Genomic DNA, 22,317 nt, shown 5'->3' on the forward strand with positions numbered 1-22,317 from the left:
GGTGCATGTGTGAACACAAATGTCCAAGGAAGACGCTCTTCAGTTTCTATGGACTTTATCCGCCTGAACTATTAAGTCTGCAGAAAATCCAGGAGAAGATGATGTGTGAACACAGCAGGTGATTCTCCATTTGGACAATCAAAGGGGGTGGGGGGGTTCAAAGTATTGTACTAACAGCCATCAGAAAACCTTCTGTAACTACAATTACACACAAAAAAGGGCTCGTATCAGCTGTTCCGATTCTGACACATTGGACGCAATACAATATTCTACACTCATCTAAGTTTGGCATGTTTCATTAAAATCGGCTTTTAAAATTGTTATATATAAACAATTAAATATATATTAAATATAAACATCTTAATAAACATATCTTGAACAATGACTTGCAGAAATAGAACTACTCACTTCATAACTTTTTAAATGCAAATGATCTGAAATCAAAATGGCAAATGGAGGTCAACCAACTTTCATAAAAACGAAATCAAATGTTTGAGATAAAAAAGGGCAAAGAAGGGATTAGTAGGACAACTATCCATTTATAACCCATTTTGCGGGAAACAATAAATATACATTTCCTTATCAATTCAAAACAACATCAACAGAATATTTACAATTTAGGGTTGAAAAAAAAAAAAAAGGGGTCCAACAATCTTCATTGAAGTCATAGTTGAGAAATGGGTGACAAGGTTTAAACATCTTCAGATAAAACCAAGACTGAGCAATCACACCTACACTTTCATAACTACAAAAATAAACTTTTTAATTCAAACTAGTCAGATTTTGAATTTGCTGACTGTTGAAGCTCTGCCTCACTGCTCCCATACTCAGCAGGGCACAATATCCCCTTCTATTAAGGTGTCTTTCAACTGAACCAGAGCATTTGTTCAAGCCAACGTGAACTGAAAACCAATGTGCACCTGCTCAAAGTAAAAAATATCGCAATATGAAATATATACTTCCTTGTCATTATTGTAAAGAATGTAAATCAGACTACTAGACATGAAGACTCTGTCACATTTGTTGGCATTAAATAAAACAAATTCTTTCTTAAATTGTGATGAAATTGTTCATGGCAAGTGTGAAGACACTCATGATCTTTTTTCAGGTTATAAATTAGTAGAAGCAATTCACCCTTATAAGGGTTTTTTGCAACAACAGGAATTAAAGTAGAATACTTATGTAATCAACAGATTCAAAATCATTAAAACAATTCAAACTATGAACATTATTACATTTTAACAACTACTTACAAGGTTTGTTTGGGGCTGTGCTAGTGAAGGAAATGGTTTGGTAGAAAAATTGGAAAATAAACAAATTAATAAATGCAAATAATAATAAAACATGTTTCATTATCAATGGATCTGTAAATTGTTAAGACAATAGTTTTGTTTAGTACCCGTAGAAAAAAACAATACATGTTCAAACATTTTAGAGGGCTCCAATACTTAGGACTCTAAAGAAGTGACTCTAAAGAAGTGTCCAAGAGAGCCTATGTACATTAGGGTATTTAGGGCCACGAGAGGTCGGATTAGCCTCAGCACTTTTCTATCACATTAACCCAAACAAGCCATCAAGAAAGAGATACAATATTTCAAAACTCTGTTTTAGAAAACCTCACAGTTCTTTTGATATCAGCTATCACACAAATAAAAAAAAGCAATATGAGTTCCAAAAAATCAAAGAAAGACAAATGAGTGGTGTGTTTTCACAAATATTCCTGGAAATAAGTTTTCCATTTTACTTTAAAAGCTTAATTTGACATTTTAGGAAATAGACCTTTGCTAAGTTAAATTAAATGAAATAAGTAAATGAAAAATGGAGCTAGAACTGGGAGATAACCATGGTTAATTTGGCAGGAAGACAAACACATCTTGCTGAACAATTCCTAGAAGCAATTTTTAAAACACAATAATGCAATATTCTCCGATAAACAGGCGAAAAAAGATTGCGTCTCTCCAATTATATCCGTTTTGCAAATGATGTTTGTCGAAGAAATAAAACAAACAAAAATATTTTCAACACCAGTTACAGTCACATCATCTTCTACGTCTCTCTATCAGGTGATTTTATGTATATTTTTCACGTGCTTTTTCAGGTGCCCTGACTGTGTGAAGTGTTTGGGGCAGTGAGGGCAGGAATGTGGTTTCTCTCCTGTGTGGATGAACTTGTGCCTTTTCAGGTTATTTTGATCTAAAAACCCTTTCCCACAGTACGAGCAACAGTGTCTCTTCTCGCCTCTGTGCCACCTCAGATGTACATCTAGTTCTACTTTTCGAGGGAATCTTTTTTCACAGAGGTCGCATTGGAATGGTTTCTCTCCAGTGTGGGTTTTTCGTATGTGGTCTTCCACATGTTGCTTTATGAAGAAGCTTTTGTTGCAGAGCTGGCAGACAAAGGGTTTAATTTTCTCGTGCACCATCTGAACGTGTTTGGTGAGCGTAAAACTGTAGTCAAAACCCTTCCCACAAATCTTGCAGATGTGGATCTTACCATTGCTGTGCACCTGGCTATGCCTGCTAAGACCCTTGGCGTCCGGGAAAGTTTTCTCACAAAGCGTGCAAGAGAAAGGTCTGCTTCCTCTATGAAGACTGACATGGCTCTCAAGTGCAGCACTGGAGCTGAGGATGCGGCCACACTCCCCACACTGATTGTTAATGACAGGTGTTTCACTGGCTAGTATTGTGGGAGGAGTCCACACAGGTGGGGTCTTATATGCTTTATCTGTTACCGGGCTTGTTTTAGCTGGATTCTGAAGTTTGGATTGATTTGAATTTTTTATTTTAGCTGATCTTGTTGCTTTTGCTGCTTTAGCCAAATTGTTTGCATTCAAACCTCTTAAATTCTTGTCAGGCTTTGTAACTTTCTGAATCAATCTGGCTTTCTTAGCAGGAGTGGTTTCTACAGTTTTTCCAGGACTGACACCATCTTTAGCCAATTTAGGGCAACAAACACTTGAGGAGCCAGATTGAGTCTTTGGTCTAGCAATATCTGTGGTTTTCCTCCAAAGAATTAAAGGACTGGATTCCCTTTTAAACTGTCTCGTGCTCAAACTGTGTTGGGTGACAGCAATCATTTCACTTGTAGACATTTTAACTTTTGTAACACTATCACTTAAATCAGATTTCTGGGGAGAGGCAGCAGAGGATTCAGTCTTTTTAAGACTTGACTGTTGTCTTGTTGAAGGAGACCTTTTAGCCACAACAGAAGAGGATTTAGTCTGTTTAAGGGTAGCACCACCTTTACCTGAAATGATCCTCCTGGGGGTGAGTTTTGTATTTTTAAGGGTAACACCGCCTTCTGTCTGTCTAGGGTTAGTCCCTTCTTTAGTTGAACTAGGCCTTCCATGAGTAACAGAACTGCATTTAACATTGTTAGAACATACACTAACTTTACGTGAGCTAGATCTCCTAACACGTTTAGGAGTGGTTTCACCATAAGGCTCTGACCTTCTGGTGGGTTCACTTACACACCTCTTGGGTCTTGGGTCTCTACATAATCCAGTCCTTTCAGTCTGTTTAAGGGTAGCACCACATTTACTAGAACTGATCCTCCTTGGGGTGGGTTTTGTATTTTTAAGGGTAACACCGCCTTCTGCCTGTCTAGGGTTAGCCCCATCTTTAGTTGAACTAGGCCTTCCATGAGTAACAGAACTGCCTTTAACATTGTTAGAACATACACTAACTTTACGTGAGCTAGATCTAACACGTTTAGCAGTGGTTTCGCTATTAGGCTCTGACCTTCTGGTGGGTTCACTTACACTCCTCTTGGCTCTTGGGTCTCTACATAATCCAGTCCTTGGACTATTAGGAATGGAGTCTTTAGCAGCCTTGTTTCGAGAGGCAACGTCTTCAACGAAACCTGACTCTTTAGTTTTCACAGGAATATGTTCAGTGGTTGTGTTTGTATTATCTGGATTGTCATTCTGTAATCTATGTTTCTTAGGACTCACTGTAGTGACTTCTGTTTCTGTGCATGGATATGGCTTTGTTTCGCTTCTTCTAGTAGGCAAGTGAGTTTTCAGGTGCCTTCGGAGCCGGGCCATCAGGGTGTTTTTCTCCAACTTTTTCCTGCCTTTGGTGCTGGTTTCTGCACTAGAAGCTGCTGTATCTGCAACATCATTGGAGGAGGCCTACAAGAAAAAAGGTTTCATTAGCCAATGAACAGAAAACTATTCAGCAACTCTTGATGCAAATTGTTTTCATCCTTTATCAAGGATTTGAACTGATAAATTCAATGGTTGTAGCTTGTAAAACTGGAAGATTTACACTGTTTCTCTTTGTCATTCATTATTGCAAACACAAGACTTCTGTGTACCACCACATTGGGCTGTGGGAAGATGTATGGCATTTGTATCTGTTTTTTAAACAAGTAAATTAAAAGGTAATAGTGACAATAATTTCACGATGCCTAATTAAGGCTGCATGAATCTGTGGTTATCAGTGCAAATATTATTTTTTGACCGGAACAATCATTTTACTTAAATTGTGATTGAGTGTTTACCTTTTGGGGGGCTTGAACCACAGGTAACACTGCCAGCTGCGCCAAGAATTGGGTTTGGCTCATTTGCAAATGAGGGTGAGATCCGTCCTTGGACGGGATGGAGATTAGCTGTATCAGGTTAGCAGATCCTTTCTCCGCTATTGGTGCGTCGTTAGAAGGTGCACAGCCTTGCATTGCATTGCTGAATATTTCCTTCTCCAAGTTAGAAATAGGTTCAACAGCAGAAGGTTTGCTGATGGCTTCTGTTGATATGTCAAAGAGTGATGCTGACACCTTGGGTGGTGTAGGGGGCGGCACATACTCGCTGTGGTACATATCTTGATTGTTATTTTTCTCTTTTGTAAACTGTGAGGTATTGAAAGACACAGAATTTGCAGTTTCTTTTAAACTGGGACAAATGTTCGGGGATGTCACATGCATCTCTAATGGCCGTTCATGAAATCCATATGAGAGTAGTCTTGAGACCAACACAGATTCTTTAGTTGATACATCAATTGGCAGCCTGAATAATCTGACCACTGCAGAGAGTTTTTGTTCCAGTGGAGATTGATGTGTCCCTGATGCCACATCTGACACCTGTCTTGGAATTTGTGTGGGAGGTAGAAAGCCTGACTGTGTGTCTGTTGAGGTGGCTGTCAAATGCAAAGGGACAACGGGAACTGATTTCCTGGAGGCATTAGATACTGTTTTCTCAGGGAGTGAGGAAAAGGTAGTTCTTGTAGAAGATGAAAGTAAACTATTATTCTGTCTAGCAACAATTGACACAAGAGTAGGAGGCTGGGTTTGGGGCAGTGCAGCAAATTGATAAGGCATCAATAAGCTTTCTGGTCTCTGCACCACAATTATATTGTTAGGATTGGCCTTACTCGGTTTACTTGTTATTACCCATCTTATCACAGGACGAGGAAATTGCTGCTGTGACTGCTCACCTGTTTGAGTTTCACAGGTTGATGAGGACAGTTGCTGTGTGGCAATATTGGATGCTGTGACCAAAGGATTTTGAATGACAATCTTAATTTGGGGCTTGGGATTATTGGTTGAATGGGAATCTGTAACCTGAGGAATGGTGCTAAGTGTCTGTACTGTCGATTGTGTTGTGGACAGCAATGTTATGGCGGGACTGCCTGCAGCGTCACAAGTTTCAGAAGAAAGTGGCAGTGTCTGTGACTCTGCTGGGACCTTGTCCACAGTTTGTAATGTATCCATGTGAGGAACATCCTGGGTTTGGGGTGATTCCCTCATTCCTTTGAAAGAGGATAACAAATGTTCCCCTGCTGACCGATTCATGGCTTCAACAAGTAACATTGCATCCTGAAGCGTAACAGAGGAGCAACGTCCTCTGCGCTCAACTGGTGATGCTTGTGGTGACTCTGCTGGCGGAGAATTTAATGTTTCAGTTGCAGATGAATTTTTAGTGGGTGGAGCTTCCATTTCCATGGGACATTGTTGAGATTCAGACGTTTTTTCCCTGTCAGTGGAACATCCTCTAGTCAAAGATTCCACTGTAAAAGGTAAGGAACCTAATTCACTGTTCTCCAAGTTTCCTACAGCAGACTCCATAGTTCTCTGCAGAGCTGATGGATTGATAATGCTCAGTTTATTTGGGGTTACTGGAGCTGCAGATTCAGGGGTAACATGTTCCTCTGTACACTGCACATTTGCATACTGCTGCACAGTAGCATCAGTCTGTTCACTTATTGACATTTCACCCTCTCTGTGACATTGTTGTGGAACCCCTGATAGTTGCTCCTTTTGAAGTTCAACCATGGATTGTTGCTGAGCAGTCACAAATGTTTGTTCTTCAGACGTTACAAGTTGTCCCTCTGTCTTGTCCCCCATGTCACATTTTATTGTGAAAACTACTGGAGACTCTGGTTCAGATGGTTGGTTCTGGGCTCTTTCTAAATCATTATCCATTCCATGACTGGGTTGTTCCAAGGTGACTCTAGTCTCTTCATCATTTTCAAACATCTCTCCAGTTGAACACGTGTGGTCAATATGAGGCCCTTCGTTTTCATTTCCACAAGCAGTGGTCCGTTCTGAACCTAAGTAAAGCAGTGAGGAGGATACCATTGAGGATAAATAAAAAAAGAAATAAGAAGTTATATTTTAACCAAATTTTACCAAATTCTGAAGGTGAATCAAATTCTACAATTTATTCAACTGTAATTGGGGGGAAAAAAGGTAATTTTCTCGAACCTTCATTTGTGACTTTGCAGCAAGATGCGTTGGGCTCATCGTCCTCTTGCTTTATGATAGGCAGCAAAGACGAGTCATCATAAGATTCCTGTGGAGGAGTTAAACAAATGTCAGTTTTGAGATGGCATATACAAAAGATAAATTACATCTGCTATGATACACTCATACCTCCTCTTTGACAAGTGTAAGTGTCATTTGTGAATCAGCATTCCCATAGTTGTGATCCTGTAAACTGTTCTCCATCTCCCACTGACAGCATCGTTGCTGTTCGATTTGCGATGATGAATATTCCAATGATTGAGACTGTTCCACCAGCATGGTGCGTAAAGGAACAAGGTCTGTAAACATAAACAAATATGATTAGTGGTTTTTAAAAGAGATCAGGAACATCACACTTGAACTTTGTAAGACTGATGGTTGAAATAATATAGCTACAAGTTGCATGTTAGAAATGCTTTCCTATAAAAAAAAGTGATTTAAATATAGGTCATTATTTGATTAACATGTGTTTTGAAGTTCAGATGAGAATCAATGTGACACCTAGATTTTTAGATGTAACAATATTGGCTGCCAGGGGATCGAGAAATGGGGTCTGTCTGCTAGCTGGTCGGGCCGCTTAAGAGATATCCATTCCTTAACGAGGGAAAGGCACTCTGCTAGGACACTCACGTGACTTACGTTGCCTGGCTTGAAGGACAAGTATATTTAGGTGTCATCGGCAAAGGAAGGATATATATTCCATTAAAATGGCTGATGACATTTTCTAATTGGAGAATGTAGAGCAAAAATAGGATAGGACCAAGAATGGAAACTTGTGGAACTCCGCACATCAGTGGAACCAAGATGAGGTGTTATTTCCAATGGAAATGGAGATCTGTCTATCTGCGAGATGTGACTTGAACCATCTAAGGGCAGTTACAGATCACCACCAACTGCATATATTAATAACACATTAGTAACTTTAAGTAGAGCGGTTTCTGTATTATAATGTTTGCAGAATCCTGACTGGAATTTGTCAAAAATCTTTCTCACACACATCTAACAGTTGGATCAGAACCGCCTTTTCAAGAATTTTGGACATGAATGGGGTTTTTGAAATGGGCTTTTAATTCTGTGGAAGTGATTGGTCAAGATTCTGCATTTTCAATAAAGGCTGAATGGTGACTTTCTTAAAATAAAAAGAGACTAAACCAGAAGAAAGGGAGCAATTAATAATTCTAAGAAGGTTAGGGCCATTAGTACTGATTATTTCTTTGAGGAGTTATGTGGGTAGGATGCAGAGAAGGCTTGACGACGAATGCATGTGCGACACAGTGTCGATGAAATCAGGAAGTGAAACTTGCTAATATGACTAATTAGAATGGGACGGGCAGGATGCTCTGCGGTATGTGATGTTTTTTCTGATGTCATGGATTGTTTTGCTAAAAGAAAGATAAACACCTTTCACAGTCAGCTTGAGAAAGAAGCAGGGTTTATAAGTCAATTGATGGTTTTAAAAAGGAATCTGGGATTATGGTGAGTAATTTGGAGAAAGGTTTGCTCTTGCTGTTTTAATTTGTAGTAATTATGGGAAGTAAAAAGGTATTTCGGTATAGGTAGTGGACATGCACAGCCTATAGCTTCCAATTCACTGGATGGAAATGCTCACATCCTGACAGCATCACTGTAGGGATCTAACCCTTCTGCTAGCCAAGATAGCACAGTATGGTTTCCCTCCTGGATCCCACACTTTAAGACTGTATGCTGAGCTCCACATACTCAAATAGACAGGAGGTGCTATAATTATAGAGCATATTCACTCAGTATTTAGCCTTAAAACATCACGTGGCATCAGCAGCAGTCAATATGATAGTCCAAGCTGCCCTTTGTTAACTTTTCTCTGTCCCACACCCTAACTCACCACACTGTACAGCTGTGTCACGTTTCTCAGTGCATGGCTGCGGAGGAGCCGGGCTTTCTCTGACTGCTGAGAGAGCCCGGTCGACGGTCGACGGTCTCTCCTCAAACTGGCTGCATCTTGCCCGGAGGTCCTCGTTCTCCTTCTTGATTCCGGATATCTCTGCCTTCAGCTCGTTGACGATAGTCTCGAAAAGTGTGGTGGTCTCCGCGATGGAACTCTTTAGCATGCTCTCCATGACGGAGGCGTACCGGGTTTGGAAATCATCCGTGGACATCGTTGGGTTTGGTGTGTCGTCCCCCTGAGTTTCCTCTTCAGACAGAGGATTTGCTTTGTAAAGCACTCAAGGCCATTAGTTGCTTCAATATGGCTCCTTCTCGTTGTGGGCCGCGCTCACCGCTTTGTGTGACGGACACATAGAGGAGGAACACAGACTCCGAGGCGGAAGAGAGTCCGGCGCTACATCCGGTTGGTACACTTCAATCCTAATCTGTGTTTTCGCCCATATACGGTCTATGGTTTTCACACTTTTTCCAGTGGCAAGAAAATACGATACAATTCTAATTTTATATGCTAGTTCATCTTCACCATTAACGCCCCACGTATCGCGCTCAAGCAGAATACATACTTTATTAACAGGGACCCACTTTGCTAACATGTCAAGATTGTCCCACTTCCCGACCCGTACTTTTAAATCCCGGAAGTGCCATTGTTTACGGAATCAAGAGGAAACGTGAAAGCTCATCAGTGTGCGACGATAGATCAAAGCGAAACCATCCGGGATATTTGTGCTAAAAGACAAACGCTACAGCGGACACAGACTCTACTCGTGCCAAATATGGCAAGTTAATGTTTCCATGTAGTGCGTTTCAGGAGGTGTTCGAATCTAATCTAGCACAGCAGGCTAGTTAGCTAATATGGTCATCTCCAACGACTCAGCCGTTTGGTAAGATTCGCTAAAGACCTCCATAGGGTAAATGCAGACAGTCGAATAAATGTTTAAAACGTTTTAAACACTGACAGGTTTGCGTTAAGTAACGTCAGTTTTAAGAGACTGTCCGTGGATGTGGTCAACACACGTCACTCACTCAACGGGAGCCTTTAACGCGCCTCTACCCACTTTACTGGAAGTTATCGGCTGAGTTTGTCACACACTGTTCGTCACGATGGCTGAGACCATAGTAACGTTTCAGTCCCAGCTGTCCGGTGTGATGGAGACCGTGTTCAAGGCTGCCATGTACGAGATCACCCGGCTGGTGGAGGACAGCTTCCTGGAGGAGGTGACCCGGAGCAGGGAGCAGGTGGAGTCCCTGAAGAGGAGACTCCGGTGGTCCGAGAGTCGTCGCAAGGAGAGAGAGGGGGACAAGATAGGGAGGTGTGAGGACTGCGGGAGAGTCGAGGGGAGACCCAGAGCTACAGGTGAGCCTGTGTTTCTCATCCATATTCAGCCACCACTCACCTGATCATACATGACTCTAAATGCATCCGTAGCAGACCTTGATGAAAGTTTTTTTGAGTAGGAGCATTGGTATATCATTGGTGAGGGGTGCACAACATGAGATGAGATCATACTTATTAGTCCAAGGTTTGCTTTGTTGCCGCAGCAAAGAGGACAGTCAAAAATAAACATCAGTAAAAGTATCAATGAGTAAACATACAGTATAAACACAACGACATACAAATCATCTTTAGGAATTAGACCAAGATCCAAGGGCTGGCTGAAAAGTTGCACAAATCAATATTTTCTATATTAATTGATCAAATTGTTTTACATAACACTAGGTGTTGCTAAGAGTGACAAAGCGAATAGGCTCATTGCTTTAATTGTTACTGCTTCAGGGTTTGGTTTAGTCTAATCATGTCGACTAAAAAAAAAAGCCATAATAAAACAGCTGTACCAAGCCAGACACCCAGGCAGAGCGCACGGACCCGGGGCACAGATGCTGGGACCCTGGCCAGTGGAGCTGTCTGGGTCCCTGAGTACACCAAGCCTGCTCCGCTAAGCCCGCCTGCAGTGATCGTTTGGGGTCTGTTCATATATGTTTGGACAGTAAAAAAAGTTATGTTTTACAGTTTCAACTCAGAGAGAGAGAGAGAGAGAGAGAGAGAGAGAGAGAGAGAGAGAGAGAGAGAGAGAGAGAGAGAGAGAGAGAGAGAGAATCTGTAAACTATTAATCTCCCATGTCAATATTGAATTTCATAGGATGAATCTACTTAAAGGTTAATGTATTAAACTATGTGTGGTTATCCTTCTCTGACTCTAACAATCCACACCAGCTCCATGGGATCCTCTAAGAATGCTGATGTTATGTCTCAAAGGAATTGATTGGCCAGTAGGCTATCCTTTCCTTTTATACAGGTTGATCTCTTCTCTGCAACTTTACCTGCCCAGAAGCAAGTTAGCAAAAATCTGGTTTTGTAGTACAGGACCCAGTACATAAATAACACCAACACTGGGTCACAACAACCCAGTGATGCTAGAACCAAGTTAAAGCAGTAATGCATGCTATATTGATTCAACACTGGGTTAAAATTTAACCCGATAAGTTGATAAGAGTGTTGGGGGGGAAAAAAGTTACTTCCATGTAGAGTTCACCCCACCCGCATCAACTGTAGTAAAGGTAAGGGTGTCACATGTATTATTAAACCACCCAAAGGCATTACTTAGCCACAAACTGCCTCTCACTCCCTACAGCTTGAAAATGAAAAATAAAAATGTTTGGCACACAATTACAGTTCTTCCTGCTAGCCCCAAGCGACCAGAAACTAATCAGCGTTTCTTTAAATATCTTCATATCCCCCATATTGGCCATGGAATACTCCCCTCTTGTAGCTAAGAGCTCTAACATTCACACACCAAAGTGAAAGCATTGTATATATTGGCAACTTACCAGACAGTCCACCAGTTGTGCAGGCTTGCTGGATAATTTTTTTTTCTTTGAATGTTTTGATATTTTGGGGGAATGCCTCATCGCTCCCTTTCCGAAATCCTCCAGATACAGAGCAGATCATTCATATTGTCGATTTAAAAACATCTCCTTTTTCTGTTACAGAGAAAAGTTTGAAACAAGAGAGTATGCTGCAAGAAGAGATAAATTGCTCCCAGGGCGCTGATGTAGCAACACATGACCATGAAGTGGAAGACACAAAACCAGGGAACCACTGCGCTATGAGTGCAACACAGGTAGAGGGCAATTTATTACACTAACTGAGCTTTACTAATTTAGGTTAAAGTGTTACTATATTTAGTAAAGTTGCCGTTAATTTCTTCTTTTAAAGCTATGCTACAAAATCGAATCCTTCTGTCGATTAAATGCAAAGCTTAGAGTTTCTCTTGAGGAGTGCAGAGTTACACTTCCTGTATTAATCTTGTAATTTTGCTTATCTGCCAGTCACCAGGTGTACAAGGTGAAAAGCTGGAAAGACTGCTCAAGGAGGAAGACCTTCACATGCCGCCAGAAACCAACGAGTCCCAAGAGAGATGGGGAGTCAATCTGGATGGTCAGTGTGCAGATACCTAAAGAGTCTAACAAGCAATTTTTATTTTAAAGGCATCTGTAATAGTATCAAATTGAGTCACGTGGAGGTGTTGTGGCTCAAACACTCTTCCCGGGACAGAAATACAACATTATCCAGGAAAAACTAGGACAAATGAGAGACAAATAGCCAATAATATTGATTATGTCTTTCATTTTAGTCTTTCAGAAAAATACTACAATAATACAATTATGCATTAAACACACACTAAATCTTCACAGGATCTTTCATGAAGAAGAAGCACTGAAATGTAAAAATACAAATGCTTTCACTTAATGTTAGGTTAAAGTAACTTCCCATATACATCTATACAAAGCATGGAGATTAAATGGAAAACAAAATTCTTTTTTTAAAGATAATTTTAAAACTGTTTTACTCAATTCATAGAAACATTTACAAATTTTGAAAATGGCTATTATAACATTCAAAATAAAAGTCTACTCCAATCTAGACAGGGTTGAATAATTTACCTAAAATAGCTTGACCTAAAATGTCCTGTTCATAACAACATACACACTAGAGAAGTACGGAGATATATCATCATTACACCTACTGGTGTATTAGAAAAATATAAATGATATCATTCAAATTTTCAATGCAGGATTTATCATGTTTGTTCCTGTACACCTATAATGTTTATTTTCCGCCTTTCATTGGACAGAAACAGATACATCAGGTTTGCCAGGGCCAAGTAAACGCTTCAGTGACCAGAAGATCCCAAAGTGTCATGTGACCTGGGAGGCTGGCTTTGACCAGAGGCCAGACTCTGGCCAACATGGACACTCGGGCGACCCGTCTGGACCACTTTTCCCAAACAGGTATGACATGGAAGACTTGGCTGGCTTTGACAAGACGGGCTACGGCGATGCCAGCATGATTGAAATGGGCAACTTAGATGAGTTACAAGTATCACCATCCCATCTAGGTAAGGATCTGAATTACATGGGGCACTATGAGGGGAATGTGGAAGCACCTGAGGACAATGAGCATCAAGCGTACCAAGCAGGAGTCCCACGGAACAAAAGGATCAGTTCACCTGCAGGCTCACCCTCGAGGACTAACATTAATGTAGGTGGAGGATTCAGCTGTTTATTAATTAATGAGGAAGGATATCTACAGGAACCGGGTATCCTGTACCCTGACCATGTGTCAGGGGATTCAGGTGGCAGATTCCGAACTGACCCCACTTTAGACAGCACAGAAGATATGTATGGGGCCTCAGATTCATACAGTGACACCTTAAACCTGGGAGAGAGGCTGCAGCATCAGGCAGCAGGGCGAGGAGGGAGGAGACACGTTTGTAACCTGTGCTCCATGTCATTCCCTGATTCTGCCTCTCTCAAAGCTCACAAGCAGACACATAAAGGCACAGGACCAGGGCCACCATACTCCTGCACCCAGTGCGGAAAGACTTTCACTCAAGCCTGTAACCTCAAAGTCCACCAGAGGATTCATGCTGGTCAGGGGCTCCACCTCTGCAGCCATTGTGGAAAAGGTTTCCCTTCTTTCTCTGAACTAAAGACACATAAGTGTGGCCAAACAGGCGACAAACCGTACTGCTGCACTGTGTGTGGGAACAAGTTCAGTCGACTCTGGAATCTGAAGCTGCATCGGAGGATTCACACACAGGAAAAACCTCACCGGTGCACCATGTGTGATAAGAGCTTCACACGGGCGGATATATTGAAGGTTCACCATCGCACCCACACGGGGGAAAGACCATACTGCTGCGCTGTGTGCGGCCTCAGCTTCAAACGCCTCGACCATCTGAAGTCACATCAGCGCAAACACATGCCAGACTTATGAAACAATGGGCGTTTTGGGGAGAAAGCATCAGATAATTTAAGAGGTTTTTTGTAAGTCATGGTTGATTTTCATGAACATATCAAAAATTTAATCGTATTTTCTGTTGGGATGTTCTTCTTTTCATCCAAAAATGGCTGAGAGAAACATAAACTAAATTAACATCCAATACCTATTTTTTTGCTGTATATTTTGTTAAAGAAAAAAATACATAAGACTGAGGAAAATCCTACTTGTTACTAGTTTACAGATGAATAGGAAGTTAATTATATTTTTCCCCTCATTCTTTTATCATTAGTTCGTTTTCTCTGTCTGTATATGTTTTCTGTAAATAAAATCCATAATCTCATTTCTATCACATCGTTGCTCAAACTGTTATGTTTTTTAAATCAAGGTCTTTATCTGAGTAGTGATAATTAAACCATAGTCTTGATATTTTAGAATAATGAAAAAAGTTCTACAAAGTGAAGCTTGTGTGGCAGAAGGACAGGCAGTGGTTCTCGTAGATCACCAATAACAAGCTAGTATAGTAACTCAAGTACTGAATCTAGTGGTACATATTTTAATCCATTAAGCTGGAATATTTTTGCAGAATTCATACATTATGCATATTGTTATTTTGAGCAGCAAATCAGATTTTGTACATTTTAGGGGACCTTAATTTTAAGAAGGAAGTGATGGTGGTGAAAATGTCATGATCAAGTGTTGGGAGAATTAAAAAAAGTTGGAGGGTTCTATGAAATAATTTGTTCTCAAGGTTATAGGCTCTCTCTCAATAGACGGTTGCTATGAAATCCACCTTCTCCTTGAAGGAAGATGGAGGGTGGTTCAGGAGAACATCTCTGAAGTCAGAAACCTTGGGATTTCTGAACGGTAAAAGGAGGATTGATGCATATTAAAGAGCATAATTCACCAAACAACATTCATTATAACAAAGTACTTGGCAGGACAAAAAATTCAAATCATTTGTTTCTTTATTAGTAAGTCACATTTATTGAGTAAAACAGTGTGCTCAAGCTCAGAGTCCACAATATTCCACAGTTCAATTTCATGTCTATATCGCCAACATCAGAGCCTCCTTTAGATGGACATAATTCAATTAGACGTGCACAATGTTCAGAAGGATCTTTGAATACCTGCTTTAGCTCGGCTATAATGTTATTGTCTGGTGTGAACCGCCCTTTTGAGGTCATCCTTTAATGTCTTTACTGAAGCATATGTGCAGTACATTTACTCTGATGTTGAAATACATTGTCCTGCTACAACAGCCAACTTCTAATGAGCTTCAGCTCGTGGTCAGCCACTCTTTAACTGTAAGGAATGTGAAGTTGCTTTTATTTATTTTTCTTCCTCTGTGGTGTCTTTCCTTACACACCATACTCCATGCAGCATTGTGCAGTGATTTGATTTTCAAGACTCATTAACGGAGAGATTAACTAGCTATAATGATTCTGTTAAGGCTATTACTGCTACTCTGGGGTTGATACTTTTACAACTTGGATCGGTCTGTTGCTTCTTTTGAGACGCATTAGCTTGATGCCCACTTTTGAAAGTATTCACATGAGTAGATTGTCTCCATTTCAAATTTGTGTCACTTTGGAATGATGAATAACTCTGAGGTAACTTTACAGCTTTACTCAAATAAACGTTTCTTGACCCTCTTCTGAGATCATGGTTCACATCAGCTGTTCCACCTCAATGAAAAATGGATCTTCTGCCCTGTAAATAGAACAGTTATCCTTAAATGTCAGTTCCTTATGATGAAAGTAAAGACTTATTTAAAATGGGATTAATTGTGTTTAATGATATAATAATGTGATTTATTGAGATTTAAATACAAAAAGAACCCTTCACTTTGCCTCCAGGTAAAATAAAAATAATTACATAAACATAGTGCTAACCTTTTTCACTTAGTATACATTAGCTACGATCTCTTGTCATAGCATATATATATATATATATACCGGTCATCTAAAAGCATCTGATACATTTCTCTAAGGAGGATAATAAAGTATGAATTTAACATTATATATACTATATTAGGTAGTCTAAAAGCAAAGTCCGTAACCAGTATCCCCTGAAAACAGCTCATGTGAATCCATACAGTCAGAATCAGAATCAGAATGTATTTATTGCCAAGTAGGTTTAAACCTACCTGGAATTTGCTCTGGTTGTTGGTGCATACAATGAACATAAACACATAAAAACACAATAAATACAACACACATAAGAAAAAAAAACAATCATTAAAATAAAAATATCTAAAAGATAAAGATGATGCAAAATTTAAAACAGGAGAGCAATGACAATTTGCAATATGCAATGTAATGCAATATAATATAATATGTGTTAATCCTAGGCACCCTTATATGTCTGTGTGTTAATCCTAGGCACAGGTTTAACAAAATGCAACCCTCTTGTTTTGCCCCCTTTAGCAGATGTCGTTGGAATACCCACAAATCTTTATCTAGGTGGTGCAACCTATGGGTTTCTCTTTTTAAAACGCGTTGTCTCATTCTGAGATGTCATGGAAGGCCACCGTACCACGTCATGTACATGACGTAGTAACGAGTAAAAACAACGAGCACTAGCGGTTCTTTATACAAATCGAGCTAGCTCGGCTAAATGACAAGTCAGGTACACGTGAATTTGTTTTGCTAAATAGCGGTCAGCTGTGGAAACTACTCACGCGCATCGACGTAGTTAAACACGTTCGTTTACACTATGGTTTGTGTCATTCGTAGTTGTGTTCGTTTTGTTCACCGTTTGATGCCGCGAACGGTGGTTAGCATACGAATGCTACAGCTAAGCTAAGGAGTGACATTAGCTTGCTAGCTGTCATGAAGGCAGTCAACAACAACAACAACAACATCATGTATCGCTGAACAGAGGCAGGTCTGCGACAATGGCGAGAAAAACCTAAACAACATGTGGTAGAATCTCCCAACAAGACAACTCTGTCTGTCTCGTTTATTTACCAACTCAGACGCGTCGTGCAACAGGGAGCCGGCACCGAGTCCGTCATGTCGGACCTGGACTCTCTCATAGTTACCTTTCAGACGCAGCTCTCGGATGTGATGGAGTCTGTGGTGAAGACGGCTATGTACGAGGTGACCAGGCTGGTGGAGGACGGGTTTCTGAAGGAGGTGGAGACCCTGAGGATGCAGCTGCAGTGGACTGAGAAGAAGTTAAGTGACAGAGAGGGAGAGAAGAGAGGGAGGTGTGTGGACTGCGCCAAGAAGGACGTGGAGCTGTCCACAGACGCAGCAGGAGATGGGTGCGACCACCAGCAGCAGGACGGTAAGAGCAGGAACAAACGGGTCCAGATGTATCTCAATGGGTGTCTGATGTGTTTGTAATACCGCAGTGGTTCTTTTCTCCAGATGGGCTGAGGGTTTGTGCTGTGAAGAAAGAGGGGAGTCCTGTGGAAAGATGGACACAAGGCCACAGACTAGGAGTCGTATCAGAGTTGCCCCAGGAGGCAGACAACGCTTCAGCTGCCCCCAGCCCAGAGAGGGAATCTCAGGTGGGCTGCTTCATGTGACTATGACACCTGGTATTAACATGTGGTGTCTGTGATCTGATCACAAGCGGACAGCCTCTGTTACAGGTTTGAACCACTACTCCTGTGACCACTTGTGATCATGCTTCCCCTTCTCTACATGTAAATAACATTGTGCGTCATTTTTGTTCAAGAGGACCAAATTATATGGTTTTTACCCAGTTTACAGATGCGTCCGATGTTGCAGTGTTAGCGTCTATGTGTCTGAACGAGCGAGCTAGAGAGGAAGAGGTAGAGAAAGGAATGCCAGTCTGATTGAAGCTTGTGCTGCTTTGTAGTAAGATTTTACCCATTTAATAAAAGTATTTGTACCCTAACTGTAGCTTGTCAGAGACTTCAGCTGAGTGGGCAGTCCCTCATGTGTGTTCCAGGAAGCACTTGTGTTCACACAGTGAAAAGAATGTAGCCACATGGTCCCAGTCCACTTCTGAATGTGGTATGTGTGATCAGTCTTTGTGTTACATTACATTACATTACATGTCATTTAGCAGACGCTTTTATCCAAAGTGACTTACATTTTTAGAACACTCATCATTTTATGAGGGGCCATCTAGGGGTTCAGTATCTTGCCAAGGACACTTAGGCATGCAGATGGGATAGAGTGGGATTCGAACCGGCAAACTTCTTGTTGCAGAGCACCCGCTCTATCCCCTAGGCCACGCTCTCCCCTTGTTACCACATATCAACACTGATAATCAAAGAATGATTTCTGAACACTCAATTGCTCCTAAAAAAATAACAACATAACTTGTTGTGATTCTCCGCCAACACGAAGGACATACATGTTTATTTTCATATAAAATGAAGTGAAGATCTCAAGTGGTGACAGGAGACGCATCCAGGATGCACTTGAGTGCCAGCTGTGAACAGACAAACTTAGTGCTGATGCCTTGTGAACAGATCTCTCTGGACAGATGTTAACTCCAGGTCTTAACAGGGCCTGTATGGCCGGCAGGTATAAGATCAGATTTGCTCTCACGTATTCATACATTGGATTTTTTAAACATAATAAATGATGCAAGTGTTGCGATTGTGCATGTGATATCAACTCTGGAAATCGAGTGAAATCAATAAATTGTATGTCCTTATCCTCCTGTGCTCTTTTATTCTGGTTACTGTTCAGGCAGCAGAAGAAGAGGAAGTGGTGCCTGCTGTGGATGTGAAGGAAGAAGAAGGTACTAAGCCTTCTTGCTCATCTGTGCATTTGGGAGAGTGGAGCGATACTCTTGATGGTGAGTGTGGTGTCATTTGAGTCCACTATGTTGTACATAAGACATTCTATTTTGACCTTAGATTTGAGGTATTTGGTAGTTGAAACACTCCATTAACATTTATAATTAGAGATGTAGATCAGTGGGGTGCGGTAACTTTTACAGATGCACAAGTGGAGCCAAACAGCCAGCTACAATTCCACTATATCAGTGTTTGATTCAGCTGTGACAACACCAACCACAAAATACAGTGACCTTATTGGGTCGGGGGACAAGGTCAGCAAGATTTAGGATGTTTTGAGGGTCTTGAGGAGACTGCACATGCTCAGTGTCTGAGCTGCACTTTTTTGTTCCTTATCAGTCAACACATGGATATACCTACGGTAAACTAATGCTTAGTAGATTTATCACCCTAGCTCTATGATACTTTTATTTTATGGCCCTATATATGGAAAAATTATATGGTTTAGTTGTGCAGTAACAGAGTGGGGCTTTCGCTTTACAAATATGGGCTCACATGTTAGCACCAGAGGAGGAGATGCCACAGACAAGCAGGGCAAGTTTTTAACCAACAAACATTTTTATTTGTAATCTCCAGTAGTAAAATCATAATCTCTTATGATAGTGACCTCCCTCACCATCTATGTATATATCTAGTACTGTTTAAATGTGGAGAAGGGTACTACTAGTAAAACTAGCAAATAATCATTCAAAATGGGATAATGTAGTTTAATGATGATAATAATATTCTTTAATGGGCTTTGAATACAAAAGAACCTTTGACTTGCCTCAAGGTAACATGGACATAATTACATACGAATAATACTAATAAAAATAAACCTTTTTTCACTCAGTATCCATTAACTACATCTATTCTCAAAGCGTATATCTATTTCTTAGTTTCTAAAAGAGCTATACCAATAAATAATAATATAATTATGTCGCTCTTTAAAACATAGCTATAAAGTGCTTCACATGTAGGTTCAAAAAGCCTAAATACAGGAATACATACAGAAAAGTATAACTACACACAGTCAAGCATTCTCCAATACACATATGCATCAATTAAGCATTTAAGCAAAATTTCCAATAACTGAAGGTAACGTAGAACGCTTAAAAAAAAGGCTAATCCATAGAAATTAGTTTTTTTGGAGCTTTTATAAAGCAAACAACACATTCAAAAGATCTGATAGAAAGAGGAAGCCTATTCCAAAGTTTAGGTGGAACAGCCTCACAATCACCTCTGGATTTTAAATAGGAATAGGAAACTGATAACAACAGGCCTTGAGCAGTTGATGAGAGTCCGTGCACTTGAATAAGGGCTAAACATCTTGGCTTCATCAACCCCATTTTCTCAGTAATTTGTACAAATAGGAACTAATTTTGGAGCAATTTCTTATTTATTCCTTGTATAAAATTTTCATTGTTCCTATTAATCTGTCCATGTGGGAACATTTTCACTTTTTCTCTGTAGCTGGTGGATTTCAGAATACATCTTCTGCTGTGGCTCGTGGATAGAAAGGTTAATATCGTCACATGCAGGCAGTTTCTCAAATTTATGTTGCACCAATGCACTTAGCTTCTGTAATAAACAGAATTAGATCATCAATCCTCTTATATAGTTAGGCTTATTTAGTCCAAAACAATTTCAGTGGAGGACATATCATGTAGTCACATATTTATTATACTGACCTCGTAAGCATGACAACTACAGACTTACTTTTTTGGTAAGCTTCTACCTTTGAAGTCATAAATATAACCCCCACTTCTATTCATTATCCAGGAAAAGCAGGACTGGGATCACATAGCATATCTGAGAGGACTGAGGCACAACCAAAACCGACTCCAGAGAACAGTGAGGAGCTGTTGAGGGAGATCATGACGCAAGGCTCACAGATATCTGCAGCATTTTTTTTCCCTGAAGAACTAGAAGAAACGTGCAAGGCTAACGATCCATCACATCTCCCAGCTTTGGAAATGGACTCTAGTTGGACTGGGCTTCTGCTGAATCACAAACTTGGGGCTGAGAATGATCATGATTCAGCCAAAACAAGAGTTTCTTTAAAGCCTGCAGAACACGAGCTGTCTGAATCTGTAACAGCAGACGTTTACTCTCAGGCTGCCCAGAATGCAACGTCAGGATCCTGTGAAGCTAGACTACAAAACAGCAAAACATTGGGTGTGAAGATAAAACAGGAAATAACTATTGATTCTGATGGCTGTGAGGAAAGTGAGCATCCGGAAAAGAAAGAAATTCCAAATTCTGGAAGGAAGTCTTTCTCGTGCTCTTATAAACAGCAAAGACTGAGTTCAGAAGCACACAAACGGAACCACATTTACCATAAAGCCACTGTGCAGGAGGTTGTGAAGCTGCATTCCAAAGGTTGTACAGGTCTCAAATTGCAAGCAGCTATACATCACCTCCACAGACCATTGAAAAGGAACCCTCACACGCTCTCGAACAGCAGCACAGCAGCATTGTCTCTAGCTCATTCTCAGGTTGTGAACTCAAATCCCCTCAACAGAATCCCTTCCACATCCAAAGCCGCCCCACCCCCTCCTCTCTCGGCACAGCGGGTTCACCTGGTAGACAAACAGGCAGCGCCGCTCAGCCGAACCGCAGCCCAGTGGGTTAGCGTCAGATCCCAGTCTGCCATCGCACATCACACCAGCCCTGTACCCAACACAGACTCTCACACTGGCCCCAGGAACATCCTGCGCTGCAGCCAGTGCGGAAAGTGCTTTCCACACCCCAGCAACCTGAAGGCTCATCTGCAGACTCACACAGGTGAGCGGCCTTTCTGCTGCTCGCTCTGCGGTCGCAGCTTCACCAAGCTGAGCAACCTCAAAGCCCACCGCCGGGTCCACACTGGGGAGAGGCCATACTGCTGTATGGCTTGTGGCAAACGCTTCACCCAGAAATGTAACCTCAAACGGCACCAGAGGATCCACTTGGATGTATGAGGGTGGACAGAAAGTGACAAAAATACACAATTGCTGTGTGTTTCTTTAAAATGCTACAGTGTTTCTTTTGCAGTGGTACTATGATGCATTGCGAAAGTCCTTTATGTGTACTTGTCCCTTGAAGTGATCGTCCCAAGTTCTTCTACGAAATCCAGAAAGACTCATATAGGACCTTCTGGAGATGTGTTAATGTTATTTAAATGACTTAAAGGCATTGTGCTGTGAAATGTATTGTGCACTAAAATAGGTCAATTGTCACTTTTGGTCAATAAAATACTATTTATTCTGTGAACACTAATATTCTTTCATGATATCAATTGTACAATGCCTGTGAGCAAGTGACAAACACACCAATTAACCATGGACAATCCCTGTTTAACTTAATAACTCGCTCACGATTTATATCATATCACCTCAGCCAAGTAGAATATGTTTTCATCTGTTTGTCTATTAGTCAGCAGGATTACACACAACCGATGGATTACCACGAAACAAGGTGGAAGGACAATATATATCGGTCAGAAAGAATCCATTAAATTTTGGTGCAGTTTTGGGTCATGCATTTTCACTTTCTTTACCATTTAACAACAGGGCATTTTTCTACATTCTCAGATAATAATTCCCGGATATTGATTCTTACC

At 40.8% G+C, this 22,317-nt stretch overlaps 3 protein-coding genes across 4 annotated transcripts; 2 read left to right on the forward strand and 1 right to left on the reverse strand.

The window, feature by feature from the left end:
* Window positions 1-54: 54 nt before the first annotated feature.
* On the reverse strand, window positions 55-9,010 carry LOC133953522 (uncharacterized). Its single transcript, XM_062387452.1, has 5 exons — window positions 8,603-9,010; window positions 6,871-7,040; window positions 6,703-6,790; window positions 4,504-6,548; window positions 55-4,132 (listed from the first exon to the last, which is right to left on the reverse strand). The coding sequence occupies exons 1-5, from the start codon at window positions 8,874-8,876 to the stop codon at window positions 2,060-2,062; spliced, it is 4,650 nt and encodes a 1,549-aa protein (XP_062243436.1). The 5' UTR covers window positions 8,877-9,010; the 3' UTR covers window positions 55-2,059.
* A 330-nt stretch (window positions 9,011-9,340) lies between these two features.
* si:ch73-109d9.2 (uncharacterized protein LOC565042 homolog) lies at window positions 9,341-14,297 on the forward strand. Of its 2 annotated transcripts, none has more exons than XM_062387457.1 (4): window positions 9,341-10,018; window positions 11,653-11,783; window positions 11,992-12,100; window positions 12,804-14,297. In XM_062387457.1, the coding sequence occupies exons 1-4, from the start codon at window positions 9,766-9,768 to the stop codon at window positions 13,940-13,942; spliced, it is 1,632 nt and encodes a 543-aa protein (XP_062243441.1). In that variant the 5' UTR covers window positions 9,341-9,765; the 3' UTR covers window positions 13,943-14,297. The 2 variants fall into 2 exon arrangements, with proteins under 2 accessions (XP_062243441.1, XP_062243440.1); XM_062387456.1 differs by having other exon boundaries at window positions 9,344-10,018; window positions 12,798-14,297.
* A 2,013-nt stretch (window positions 14,298-16,310) lies between these two features.
* On the forward strand, window positions 16,311-21,968 carry LOC133953524 (zinc finger protein 28 homolog). The gene is made up of 4 exons (XM_062387455.1): window positions 16,311-17,239; window positions 17,323-17,465; window positions 18,625-18,733; window positions 20,496-21,968. Exons 1-4 carry the CDS (start codon window positions 16,963-16,965, stop codon window positions 21,674-21,676), a joined length of 1,710 nt encoding a protein of 569 aa, XP_062243439.1. The 5' UTR covers window positions 16,311-16,962; the 3' UTR covers window positions 21,677-21,968.
* Window positions 21,969-22,317: the final 349 nt, after the last annotated feature.

The sequence above is a fragment of the Platichthys flesus genome, chromosome 5 (genome assembly GCF_949316205.1).
Source record: "Platichthys flesus chromosome 5, fPlaFle2.1, whole genome shotgun sequence".
Taxonomy (NCBI): Eukaryota; Metazoa; Chordata; class Actinopteri; order Pleuronectiformes; family Pleuronectidae; genus Platichthys; species Platichthys flesus.